The sequence below is a fragment of the Triplophysa rosa genome, linkage group LG14 (genome assembly GCF_024868665.1).
Source record: "Triplophysa rosa linkage group LG14, Trosa_1v2, whole genome shotgun sequence".
NCBI lineage: Eukaryota > Metazoa > Chordata > Actinopteri > Cypriniformes > Nemacheilidae > Triplophysa > Triplophysa rosa.
Window position 1 is genome coordinate 2,306,443 of NC_079903.1, and position 14,234 is coordinate 2,320,676.

A 14,234-nucleotide genomic window follows, 5' to 3' on the forward strand; every position below is an offset into this window, starting at 1 on the left:
TTTTGCAAAAATACAGAACATGTAAAAAATGTTGCAAATAAACTTACAATCACACATTTGAGGGTGTACACGCGCTACAGTTTATTGGATACAGAATAGTGAAATTTTTCTCATATAAAGTGTGTACTGTAATTATATTGTATGTTTACAAAAGTAGTATAAAGGATGATAGGATGCACAATTACCTGTGCTTCTATTGATATTATCTTGAGATTCTGATTGGTGTGTCATTAGTTTTGGTACTGGATGTTTACTGATGGCAAAATGTGTGCTGTTTGAGTTTACATCTTGACACTTCAGTTAATTATATTATGTGTTTGTGTTTTCCGAATGAGAGCTTGTTAAACCTTAAGTAGAACTTTTTTGTGTGTGGTTGGTGTATTGTTCTGAGAATGTGTTTATAGTCGTGAATAAATGTTGAACAGTTTCATGAATTGTGTTTTAGGAAACGAGAAAAACACAAGTTAAATGTAATATATTTGGGTTTTTTTTAGTATAAACCCCAAGAAGCAAAATCACCAGTCTCCCAGGAAGTAAGCCAGTGGCGACAGTGGCAAGGAACCAAAACTCCACAAAACTCCATGAATATGGAGGAAAAGACCTTGGGAGAGACCAGACTCAACCGGGAGAGCCAGTTCTCCTCTGACATGTAGCACTGCTGCAACTTTAGAGAGAACGGATACTGTAAGCCATGAGATTCTACAGAAATAAATGAGTGAAACTTGTGGGAATAGTAAAAAGTTTTCAGCTCTGTCCCATATTATTCTGGCTATGGTTGACTATAGGTTGTTGCTGTAGTCATCAGCTAAGCTCCTGTCGCAAAGTCAAATTCCTTGTGTGTGTAAACATACTTGGCAATAAAGCTCCTTCTGATTCTGATCTGAGCATCCGGTTGAACTGAGATGAGCATCAGGCCAGATCCGGAGCTGGGACTGACAGCCTCTGGTGTCCTCGGGAACCCAACAAACTGTGAAGCTGCTCACAGAAAGTGAAATAAAATAAAATATAATGCAGTTTGACAAGCTAACTATATTGCAGAATAGACTTGTTTAGAAGGTGAATTAGATGAATGCTTGATTAAAGAGATGCATGGGGAGGCTTTTCCAGAGTTTAAAATGTACAAATGAGATCGTTTTTTAAAAATGTCTGGAAATGCCATGAGATTGTGTTGTTATACTTGGGGTTACCTAACCATCTGCTCTGATTCCTAATGGCTTAAATGCATTGATTTCTGACCTTACTGTTGTCTCGCAGGTGCTGTGAGTGCGGGGCATCCCTGTCACACTGGTACTATGAAAAGGACGGCCGTCTCTTCTGTAAGAAGGACTACTGGGCTAAATTTGGAGAGTTGTGTCATGGCTGTTCAGAGCCCATCACCACTGGACTCATCATGGTGAGTCCAAACCCGTCAGAAACCTGGCCTGTCTCATCTCTCCTCACTCCAAAATCCTGTTTTCAGTCCGGCAGTCCAACGATTGACCCAGTTACACAACTCTACAATACGCCATTCAAAGTTATCTTACATGATGAAGGAAACAGCGCTTTTGTGTGCTTTGGTAAAAAGAGCAGCTATCAGAGATTGTGTCAATGAAAGTAAAGTTTCACTGCTAGCTGTGTGTTTCTACAAGAGCAGTAGCCAACATTTAACATGAAAATAATTGTGTGAATTACAAGCTTTTAAAAATTCATGTGTTGTGCCTGAATCATCACACAGAAATCTTGCCATCTACACTTCAAGCTAAAATGAAACACATTAAAATAAATACATGTTCACTAAGCTTGTAAATGCAAAACATGTGGTTACATACAGAAAGAAGGAATAATGTATAAACATAGACACTACTCTTTTGTTTCAGATGACCTAAAGTAACGTTTTGTAATGAAAGAACGTTACCATCTTATCACCAACAATAAAATAATAACATGCCTCTCCTGAGGTTACAGATGAAAGATATTTATCATTAGTTCTCCACATATACTAATTCAATTCAATTTGATTTATATAGCGGTTTTCACAATGTGCATCGTTCCAAAGCAGCTTTACAGGAGAAAATAAGAAAAACAGAAAGGGTAAAACACAGTACAGTGCATGGTGTTTGTGGAACAAGCAAGAGCATTCTAATAAAGCGATGTTAACGGAATTTACCGAACCATTAAGCTAATCTAATATCTAATATTAGCAGTCTCCTGGTGAGCAAGCCAACACGGCCCTGTGGCGAGGAACCCAAACTCAAACAGGAACCCAAACAGGAAGAAAAGCACGAGGGTTAAAATGGCTTTCACCCACCTCAGCATCCTGCCTTCACACTATTTATATAATGCTCTATCGGTCTTTAATGATCGGGAGGAAGATCAGACCACAGTTTGACCATAGCCGCCTTTTTTTGTGTTCTGTGGAAGAAAGAAGGTCATACAGGTTTGAAATGACGAGAGGGAGCGTAAATGATGGTAGAATTTTCATTTTTGGGTGAACTATCACTTAAATCCACCTTGAGTTGAGATACATTTGTTTACTGTACTATCAAATCAATATTCACATTTATATCTACTAACAATTTAGACTAATAATCTTTCTGCACATTTCCCAGCACTCGTCTGTTGTCATCAATTTCAGATTGACTTATTCCATAAAGTAAGTTTTTCTGATAAAACATTTGAGTTTTTGAAGGGCACTCTACAACGGATCGTGCCAAACACGAGCTGAAATCGTTTAGTCTGAACAGGTGTAAGCTTTTATGTCGACCAGACTTTGTCGGTTGTCCAAAGTTTGATCCCAGCATGCACATGTGAAATTGGAAAGCCCTGTTGGGACTATTGACATGTGATGTCTGACGGCTTCAGAGAGCAGCTGGTGTTGGCATGAGGTCAGAAATCATCACACTGATCAATGAATCTCACAGCGAGATCCGAGAAAGCTCCCCCAAAAATGGGAGTATAATGTTATAAAGTACATGTGCTGTATCTTCATTATGATTTGATAGGGAAACATGCACTGAATCTTGTGCCTAAAATAGTTGATTACATTGTAAACATTTTTTTTACAAAAATATGTATATGATGTCCTGCATATGTGGAAAATTTGTAGATTTGCCATTTGAAGATTTGCTAGTAGCTTTTCATTGACGATAGTAACTTGACTATAGATTTGACCGTGTTTTCCTCCGAGCAGTGAGGTCTGTGTGTTAGCCGGGGCTGGGGTGAGTGGGGGAGGTGTGTGTGTCTGCGCAGATGTGTATGGGCTCACCAGGAAATGAAATCACCCACTAGGATGGGGAGAGAGAGAGTGACACAGAGCTTTCCGTGATGAGCTCAGCACTGGGCGTGTGGGCCGAGCGAGTCTCTCTCTGTCTCTCGCTCTCTGCTGCTGGTGTGTTTTCATTCGAGCATGCCACATTCGCTAAAATGATCTGCATGCTGTAGCCACGGGCTGTCATGGTCGGGGAACTGTTTTACTGGAGCTTCTGCTGTCTGAGACTCTGGAAGAGAGAGAAGGTAGGATGCTTTCGGTCACACATCTGTCATGACAGCACAGCCCTGTTTATGTCTGATCAAACATCCCTAGAATATCATGCTTTCGTTCATTTACATTGAAAAGTTTCATTCAAGAAACATTCATTTTACATCTCATAGTTTAATGCAGTTTGATGGACTCTCAGCCTTGACTGCTTTTCTTGGTCTGGCCTGTTTTCCTCCTCATGTGTTTATATTTGTGATGTCTGACACAAGGACATTTCAGCTAAGGCCTATAGCCAAATTATTATTTTACTGTAAGATGATCAAAGTGGTGGCCAGTATTATAAATCCATACTTTTGTACCATCTGTATCTGTAACTGAAGCCTCTCCATCAGCATTACATTCAAAACGTACTTTAGGAACCTTCAGTAATTGATTTCTAAAGTCCTCTTTTGATTGGCTTTCAATATCAACTGATACGATCAATAAAGCTGCCAGTAATGTCTGAATCTCGTATGGTTACCAGTACTGTGAGTCTTCAGATCCTCAGTCAGGGTAAAAAGGATCATTCATTTTACACATACATGATGATGACAAGGCTGTGAGAGTCAGATTTCACTGAAATAACTAGAGATCACATAGATCTCTTTTTTTTACAATCTTTGATTTTATGAGATCTATGTCCAGTGGATCTAAGAAAAATATTTCTATATATGATCTACACTAAGTTACAGTAACTATTGAATGGTGTTGGGTAATTAATTACTGGTTACTAATAGTGATCGACCGATATAGATTTTTTTTAACCGATGCAGATATCAATTATTTGAATGTTTATGTGTAGAACCGATATGCAAAACCGATGTTTATTTACTGTTATACTTCTGTTTTTGACACACTGATTACAACACAACTGAACAAATAATTTTATTTATAAGAGTCACTTCCTCCTTGCATACAAAGCAAAACAACTTGTATTTATACACCAATAAATAGGGTGGTCTGAAGGAGTGCAAAAAATAAAGTGTCTTTGTTCAAAAATAATTCTAAAAATAAAAAATTTAAAATAACTCCCTCAACTGGTATGTTACGTTAATAGTATTTTTGTCAGTCTTATGAAATACCTGCGGACAAAGCACTGTTTATATATGCATTTACTAACGTTTTATTCAAACTGAGATCGCTTGTGGAGATAATAAATAATTAATTCCACAAGACTGTATTTATTTAGATGTTTATTAGCAAAATAATGGTTATATAGATTATTACTAAGTACTTTCTATATCCTATAACAACCTTGATTAGCTGGATAGACATGAAATGGCTATTTTAATTCATTCAAATAAATAATATAAAACTACATAAAGTAATCTTATTAACGGAAGTCGTGCCACTCGGCGGCTATGTTTGCTTCGCCTCTGGGCAGCTATTTCCGTCAAAGCAAGTCCACAGTCCTATCTACTTGAATGGGGGAAGGCAGATATTTCTAAAATCGCTGGCAAAAATCACAATTGAACAGCATATGTCTGAACAATAATAAACCATGACATGAACTTTGGTTTGCTAAGCTTAAATTGCGCTAAAAATCACCTTTTTTGATGTCGCCTCATCTACTGCGCCTGCGCACAGTCTGGCAAGCGCCTCACGAGAGCCCCGCCCCAGAGAATCGTCAGTCATTATTGATTGTCGATTGGCTTGAGCGTTGCATTCCTCGCCATTCATTGTAACAGCAGTGGCGCATCTTGTTAATATTAAAATCTTTGCCTTTTTTATGTGTATAGATGTGTTTGGAGTGAAATACTTTATGGGTCTCATTCACTGAGCATGTGTGTGAAGTTTGTATAAATGTTTTCACAAACGCTTCCACATGATGCATTAGAAACTTTCATATATAAATGTTTTCTAAATGTATAAAATAATGTAAAAACAACTTAAACCACACGTATGCAATCCATGTTTTTGTCTTGGGTGAAACCAATTTAGGTGCTTTATTAACGCATCCCATGCATCCTTGCTTTTTATTACCTGTACCCGTTACACCTCTGGACAGACTTTTTAACAAAACAACTTTCTGGCTTCCACCTAAAACCTTCTGTTCATTATTGGTGACATTCTTTTTTTGCTCTTTATCTTTTGTACACGTTTCTTTATCATTTCTCTGGTTAGCTGGTTTGAGTGTATTGTTTGCAAAAACTATCCTTGGGCACGCGAACGCTTATTCAAAATACTCAAAAACAAGCTAGAGAAAATTCATGTCTATACACACATGTAGGTGGAAAGTATTGGTGAGATGTTTACTGATACAGTCCACAGACATTCATAATGATGCCTTCAGGTTATAATTCTTATAACTGTAGTCAAGTTGAATTTGATAAATTTGTGTTGTTTCACCATCATGACCTCTACTGATTTTCCAGTTATATTTTCTCAGTGGAGTGTGTCATGCAGTCATATCTTCTGTCCTAAAGGGAAACATGTGCTTCTCAGTGTTGTCATAGGACTCCCATCCATCCACCCAATTACTCATAACCATGTGCATTTACTAAAAGAAGGAAAAAACATTTCCATTTTCATCACATGAACTAACCCGCATGAACAGAAACTCATATTAAACTTTCCACGGGACTTTCTTATTTTTCTTATTTTCTTATTGAGTTTGGTGCTTTCCCAGGATTACAGTCACATGTGAAATGTGTGCTGTTTGTGTGCTGGAGGGCAAAAGTGAAACACAAAACGTGTTTGACAGCTAGTCAGAAGACGCACAAGATAAGTTATGAAGTTAATTGTCTGTAGTTTTATTTGTATTTGTAGTTTTGTATGTACGTATAACTGTCTTCCATTAAGTGCAACAAGGGGGTGGGGAAAGAATCTCCTCATACATTGACGTGTTTGTGGTTTATGTGTTTTTTCCGCGTTGGTTGAGGGTTTGTGAGGTGGGCTTACAGTGTCCTCATAGCATAATGTTGTCACATTTTCCTCTCTAAAGGTGTCATTTACACAATTTATTTTTTTTAATAGTATTTTTATTGAGGAAGGACAGGGTAGTATTTTACAAACACAGTATGCCTAATGGTATGCCACACGTGGCCTAATGGTTAGAGAGTCGGACTCGTGACCAGAAGGTTGCCGGTTCGATTCCCAGGGCCGGTGGGTAACGACTGAGGTGCCGGAGATTATTGGGGGCAATCAAGTCAGTTAAAGAAAGTGAAAGTGACCTATTAGTCAGATATGGTGACCCATACCCGAAATGTGACCTCTGCATTTAACCCATCCAGAGAGTAGTGTATTTAGTCTTCACATAGGCCGTTTGTTATACCTCAAATTACAAGCAAGATCTAATTGCAAAGGAGCATGATCTGATTCCACAATAGGTAAATATTTGATTAGTCCAACAGAAGGAAGAAGGGATTTATCTACAGTATAAAGAAATAATCGATTCTTGAATAGGAATGGTGGACTTGAGAGAAATAGGAATATACCCTGTTATGTGGAAAAAGAAATCTCCAAGGATCAACAGCTCCCACTTGATCCATAAACGTAGATAAGGCTTGTGCCATCTTGGAATGAGATAAGGATTTAGGATTACAGCGGTCCAGGGATGGGTTCATGACACAATTTATGTCACCTCCAAAAATCATGCGATGGGAGTTTAGATCTGGCAATAAAGACACCAACTTGTTAATAAAACTCAGGTCATCCCAGTTTTGGGCATATATGTTAACTAATAAGACAGGGACATGATATAGCATCCCAGATACTATGATATATCTTCCCTGAGGATCTGCAATAGAAGCAGAGGCAGTAAATTGAATACTTTTATGTATCAGTATTGCAGTGCCTCTTATTTTAGAATTAAAATTAGAATTAAAAACTTGTCCCACCCATGATTTCCTGAGTCTAATATGGTCAGCAGTACGTAAGTGGTTCTTGTAAATATGTTATTTCAGATTTTATTTTATTTAAATATGCAAAGATTTTGCCTCTTTTGGTTGGGCCATATAGACCTTTAACATTCCAGCTAACAAATCTAACGTTTGACCCCTCAGGTGATTTCGTTGCATTGGCCATATTAGATGACCACATTTACATTTCAGCAAGCAATCACAGATCAATGACGTAATCAGTAATGAACATGCTTCCTCACTAATAAGTATTTGTGCAAATATAACATAAAACAAAGCCTTAATAACATTTACATTATATAAACTATAACATAAAACCAAACTGCCAAGCCTTCCCGTGCTTGCTTCCCCAACTGAAGCTAGTCGCAGAAATCTGTTTAACTTACTTGGCTCTTGATTAACCGGTGAATATCTCTTTGCTTTTGAGAACCCCAAACCCCAATATTTACATAAAGTACAACATAGCATCAGTTTAACAAATTGCATCAAATAAACATTAAGGCAATAAGCAGGAACAAACATACCAGGTTATCCTGAAGTTTAGATACCTTGTGTCAGGAAATAAATCATTCTTATGGCCAGAAATGAACAGTCAGTCACACTTAATTACATGATCAATGTGTTACGGCCACATTCAGAATTCAAAGACATTCAATCTTTAAGACTGTGCAGAGATGCGATGTTTTCAGAAAGTCTCAGCTGCCTCAGGTGAATCAAAAGTGTGAGTTCTTCTCCGAATCTCACGCGGAGGCGGGCAGGAAACAGCTGCTGAAACTTTATGTCTTTCTGATACAGTAGTTGTTTAACTAGTTGCTAAAGCTGCACGCGTATCCGGGTATAGTCTCAGTGACACACCGTTGTACTTGATATCATTTCGCCAGGCCCAGTTAAGTGCCTTTTCCTTTTCTTGAAATCTGTGGAAGCAAACGATGAATGGTCCAGGAGGTTGTCCTATTCTGGAACGAAGGGCTCGGTGCGCACGCTCAAGTTCAGGAGGTTTATCAAACACGCTCTCCATGGTATCCTTAAGCATCCCAGAAATAAATCCGATGGGGTCTTTTCTATTCTCAGCACCTTCCGGGACGTTGATAATGCGCAGATTAGCCCTTCTGGATCTATTTTCGAGATCATCCATTTGAACAAAAAGAGCATTGTTCTGTGCCTTCAAGGATTTAATCATTGCTTCCGCAGTAACAAGCCTTTCAAAGTTATCGCCAACCAGTACTTCGGTAGATGCGAGTCGGTGTTGAAATGAGCTAACTGTCTCCCGTAGTGTGTCAAGAGAGACTTGTAGCGGCTTAATTGAATCTTGAATTAAGCCAGCCATGTCCTCTTTCAAACTAGCCCGTTGTTTTGCCAGTTCAGAGATTATCTGACTCATCGACAGGTTGTCCATGTTGTCTTTCTCAGGCGTGTCCTTGTTGCTAACGGTGTCATTAGCTGCCATGATTGCTAGCTTACCCACTAAGGTAGTACACAATTGTGTTACTGGCGCAGTATTCTGTTTAGAGTTGCTCATTTTGTTTTCTAAACTAACCGTGGTACTCACACTTCGATACAAAGCAACTTAAAAAAGAAAGACACTTAGATACGTTTAAAAGGAACGTGGTTTGGAGGTCATCGTTAATGCTGCTGTCTCTTACGTCGCTGAACTGGAAGTCCATTTACACATTATTATTATTATTATTATTTAACAAAATTAGATTTGTAATGTAAGCAGTTCAACAGCCCAGTACTTTAAATTTTCTACTATTGCTGAAGTTGAAATGCCACGAGAAATTGGTCAGAAGCTGTATTTTTATATATCTTCTTATGTTCGCATTATCTGCAAATGCAACAATAGTTTTTCACTTTGCCATTTCTACACCAACTGCATGATTCAAGAGTGGACTTATGCATTATTTTACTGTTACTTCCGTTTGGGACTTTTACTTTTACAGTATCAGTCCGGTGTCAGAGAGAAATGCAGCGCGGGGGTAATGGGCAAAACCTACCTCTGCCGAACGGGTTTTGCTTACGCCGTTTATGAGCTTTCCCCGATAAAAGAAAACCGTTTTAGGCGTTTACATGACCTTACATGTTAGCAGCTTATTGAGCATAATCGGAGTCAGGAAAATATTTTCATTGCACAACTGTAATCTTATATGAAAGTAGAAAAAGTCGATGATTTTACAGGACAAGAAAATAAAAAAAACCAAAGGATAATATGAACTGGGCAAACAACACAATACAGTAGCCTATACTGTCAAGTACAAAATGTCATCCTCTGCACCTTTGGCCCAATTTCATAAACGGTTACTGTAACAATTTCTTGGTCTTCTGACAAATGATTTTCTTTACTGTGAGTAGTGATCCCTGATTTCTGCAAAAATACATAACATGTAAAAAAGGATACAAATAAAGTTGACAATCACAAATTTGAGGGACAATCACAGATTTGCACACGTGGTACTGTCGTGATCTCGTGGCGGAAGAACCCAATTGCAGGCAGCGTCCAGGGGTAACAAAAAGGGTATTTATTACAAAAACACAAAACAAGGACCCACGGGGGGGGTAAAAAAATAATCACAGGTAAACAGAAACAAAGACTAACTAGGGATGGGTTGCTCGACACCCCGTGTCGACACACGTATCAAGTTTTCGACACACTAGTGCTTCGAAACAATGTTCCGGAGCATTGCTTGAAATGAGTCTGTCACGTGACCAGAGGAAACGAAGCTTCGTTACCTCACTGACATGTCACGCACGGATCAAACTCAAAGCGCTTTGATTACGCTGAACCATAGGAATGTTATAATTATATGTTTAATTTATATAATTTTATCATTTTGTATTGCTAATTAAAGTACTATTTAAAACCATGTTAATGTCTGTTGTCAAAAAGTTAATTGCAGGTTTAACACTGTTCCCAAAAAGTATAAAAGTGTTTCTTCAACCACAAACTGGTTTTCTGCTAGTAAACGCCGTCCTCGGTTCTCTGCAGCTCACACGTGCAGAAGTGTGTTTGATCTTTAAATGGAGAATGCACGCAAGAGACCCCGTTCTCAATTGTGGGAACACTTCAGTCTCGACACTATTTCCCTCAACAAATGAGCAATAAAGTAATTAAAATGCAAGAAAAGTCACCCGTTTTGAGTTTAGATTTTCATATTCTATTCCATTTTTATTTGTTGTAATAGATTACACTATTTAAGAACACAGAGTACTTTAGTATCCATTAGTTTGGTGGGTTAATCTATCGTATTTAAGGTTTACAGGATATGTTGGATTTAAGGCCAACACCAACCAAACACTTAAAATTGTGTCCACATTCACACTATATTATTATTTATTGTATATACTGTGTACAGTATATATATATATATATGAAGAGTTTGGTTCCAAACTTTTTTTTATCATGTTTTTTTTTGTGTTAGATTGCCGCATTTTTCGAGTTATTATGGCTTAAACCAACTACAGTTTAATTGATATTAAGTGGAATGCACCATAAAAAACATAATTTGTTAAAATTTTGAAAAACAGAAATTTAAAAAATCTAATTTTGGAAGTCATATATATCATATATATTAAATTATTATTCGTGTTACTTAAGAACCGGATGTGCTTATTTTTCTTTGTTACTTTGAGTTCTAATTCTATATATTATTAAATTATATATTAAATATACAAATAAAACTTATAAAAACGTTTCAATGAACAAAATATCTGAGTGACACAGTTGGTGTGGGAATTTTTATTGACCACCAGATGGCGACGTAGAGCACTGTGTCAAAAGCTTCGAAGCACTTTTTTTTTTTGAAAAAGCCTCTTTGATTCAGAAGCTTCATTCGGCACATCCCTACAACTAACTAAACACTAAACTAACCAAACACTAGACATGAACTGAATTCAACACTTACTGAAACAAGACAGAATATAACCAACATGACCACGAGCATATGGACCAGGTAAACACTGGACAAGCAACAAGACGAACTGCATACAATGACCAAGCACAGGACAATGAAACATGAGGGTATTATATAGGGAGACAGACAAATGATAATTAGCAAGGGGCATGTGTGGGTAATGAAACACTCAGGGAAAGTTAACGAGGAAACGAGATGGCGGGAACAGAGACAGGACCGGAGAGAGAGAGTATGGAAGGCCGAAAGGTCAACAATCTCCCTCTCCACATAAAACCTAAGGCTTTGCCATGACTCTGCTACAAGATCAAGAATAGACATGACATGATGAAGCAGAGTCATGACAGGTACAGTTTACTTGATACAGAATAGTGAAATTAGATCGTTTTTGTGTGGAGTTTTGCAGAAATCACTAAAAGAATTGATATGCAAGTGAAAACAAGTGAAAGTGTTAAATGTGTTAAATGTTTTGTGCAATGTGTCCTTTTTTGAGAACTGAATGAATGGTTTGGAAAATTGTGCCAACTGTATCAGCTGTAATAATTTACACAAAGTGTTACATTTAAAGTACACTGACAATTTTTTGGAGTGAAGTTTACTTGAAAAAAGCTAGGAAACAATTTTCACTCAGGAAATGTTAGTACATTTATCAGAACTGTCTAAGTAAAGGCTAAACACATGTCGAATTAGTTTTTAATAGAAATTCCCAAGTCCGGGGTCAAGTAAATTTTACTCATCGTTTGTTTGTAAATTTTATTTAAGTAATGCTTCTAAATATACTTAATATTTCTTTACAAGAGTACTAGTTATCTTTTCCTCCATAATCTTTACTTGTTTGTGTTTTGTAAATATTACTTGAAATCATATATGAGGTATTAATATGTGTTAAGTTAAATGTATCTGAACTTCAAAAACGCTGACAGGCATTTCACAAAAATACTTTTATTCAGAGTTTGAATTCAAATATTTAACAGCTTATTTAAAAAACAGAGAAACAAATAAAACAAGTTAATCAAATAAAACAATTCAGATCCATTAAACCACCTTCACATTTCCTCTGGCATCAGAGTCCAATCCGTTAACGTTAAGTTAACGTTACCTGTGGAACCGATGAACATGGATGTTAATGCCACAATTAGATTATTTGTCATTTACAATTCAAATGAATTTATTGACCTTAATGCATTGAACATAGGCTAACGTTATAACAAATTTTAAATGTTAGAACAAATTAGTTCAAGATCCACCATTCTATCTGTAACAACAACGCCAGTTCAGAGCTAGCTAAGGCAGAGTTAGCTACGGCTAAGTTAACACTCACATACAGCAGGCTACAGCAAGTTTATCAATATCATATTGGTTTGGTTATATACGGAGCTTAAACTTGATTTAAATTGATGAATATGCATTACACGCAAGTTATTTGTCTAAGTTACGTAATGTTAGACATGCGAGACTTGGCACTTATCAAACTGAACACTGTCAACATTAATAGCTTAACTTAGCAACACGTTAATTATATTATCCATGTGCATAATAAAAAACAACCGCGTTTGCAAACGTTGTCCAGAAATGTTAGCAATACCGAGACTCAATAACAAGAACTCGAACTCAAACAAACCAGCGAAGATAAAGTTTATTAACGTTGCACTATGCTGCAAATGTTACTACATGAATTAAAAATAAAACATTTAATGACTTACCATAGTTTAATAACCTCAGGCGCTGAAAAATGTTCCATTGGGCAAGCTTTCCTGAGGCTCTACAAGCCATTTGTAATGTCAAAAGTGAGCATGTGCAGCAGTTATATGGCTGTGTGGAGTATATCTTACTTGCGTTCATCAGTTTTATACATCGCTTAATTTAATGACAAAACACCAAGTTAATATTACTTGGCATTTTCATTTAAATGTACTTATGTATTAGAGCACAAATAATTACAAAAGAACCTCAAGTAACACATTGAATTAAACGCAACCTTTTAAAGTAGAAAGACAAAATACAACTTGCTTGTAAAACATACTCAAGTAATGCTAGCTTTATTTACAAACTCAAAAAAACATTTTTTACAGTGTAATATATTAATAGTACAAAACTCTGATGTCAGCAGTCCCCCGGTGAGCAAACACAGAAAAAAGAAAATAAACTTGTTTTGTGTGAGTTCAACAATAGAAAGTTGCTACTCATTCTATTATTCTAAAGGAGTGGATTATACAAAAAACAATTGCCTAGATATGAGAGGTGCGTTAACTTTATCCACAGGCTCATCTTCCTGATCTAATGATTTCACACCGTACTTCTCTAAATCGTTGGTTAACATGCATTTTTCGCATATGTATGTACCTTGACTTTTTGCATAATGATGAGGTCAATAATGTAATGTTCACTCAGGGTAAAAAGCAGGCTATTGAAAGAAGATAACCCAATGAAAGCCTTTTGAAAGACCAACAAAACAAAACATCTGTCGTTCAGTCATTCACATGTAGATAAAAAGTAATTGCTAATGTACATTGTACATACATTTTGACACAGATAGTGTTGCTAGTGTATCTTAATATATCAAATTATTGAAGATTTGCAATAATACAATGTATATATTCTATAATATACATTTTTGTGTTTATTACTGGATATGTGTATGTGCTTAACTAAGCCCCTTTTCTTCACTGAATGTTTTGATATCTGTAACACAAGTGAATGTGTTTTTGTGTTATAGGTTGCTGGAGAACAGAAGTACCACCCGGAATGCTTCACATGTCTGAACTGTCAAGCTTTTATAGGCGATGGAGACACATACGCTCTGGTGGAGCGCTCCAAACTTTACTGGTGAGCTCATTGGTGATATGGTGAGCATGACAATGAGGCGGGGGGTGGGAACCGCAAGTGTTATGGTCAGTGGTTTGGAGCGTTTATCAAACTGGCCAAAACAGAAATGAAATGTTTGAAGTGATCTAGGGTGATTTCTGGATGCTT

The 14,234-nt window shown here is 36.9% G+C and overlaps 1 protein-coding gene across 7 annotated transcripts in view; it reads left to right on the top strand.

The window, feature by feature from the left end:
* limk1a (LIM domain kinase 1a) overlaps positions 1 to 14,234 on the top strand; it is a 98,491-nt gene that overhangs the window by 39,959 nt on the left and 44,298 nt on the right. For 5 of the 7 annotated variants that reach the window (XM_057350360.1, XM_057350366.1, XM_057350362.1 and 2 more), the window contains 2 exons: positions 1,255 to 1,393; positions 13,978 to 14,087. In XM_057350360.1, coding sequence (XP_057206343.1) covers positions 1,255 to 1,393; positions 13,978 to 14,087 — 249 coding nt within the window. Of the gene's footprint in view, positions 1 to 494; positions 685 to 1,254; positions 1,394 to 3,307; positions 3,493 to 13,977; positions 14,088 to 14,234 lie in introns of those variants that run through there. The other 2 variants (XM_057350365.1, XM_057350364.1) reach the window with 2 other exon arrangements.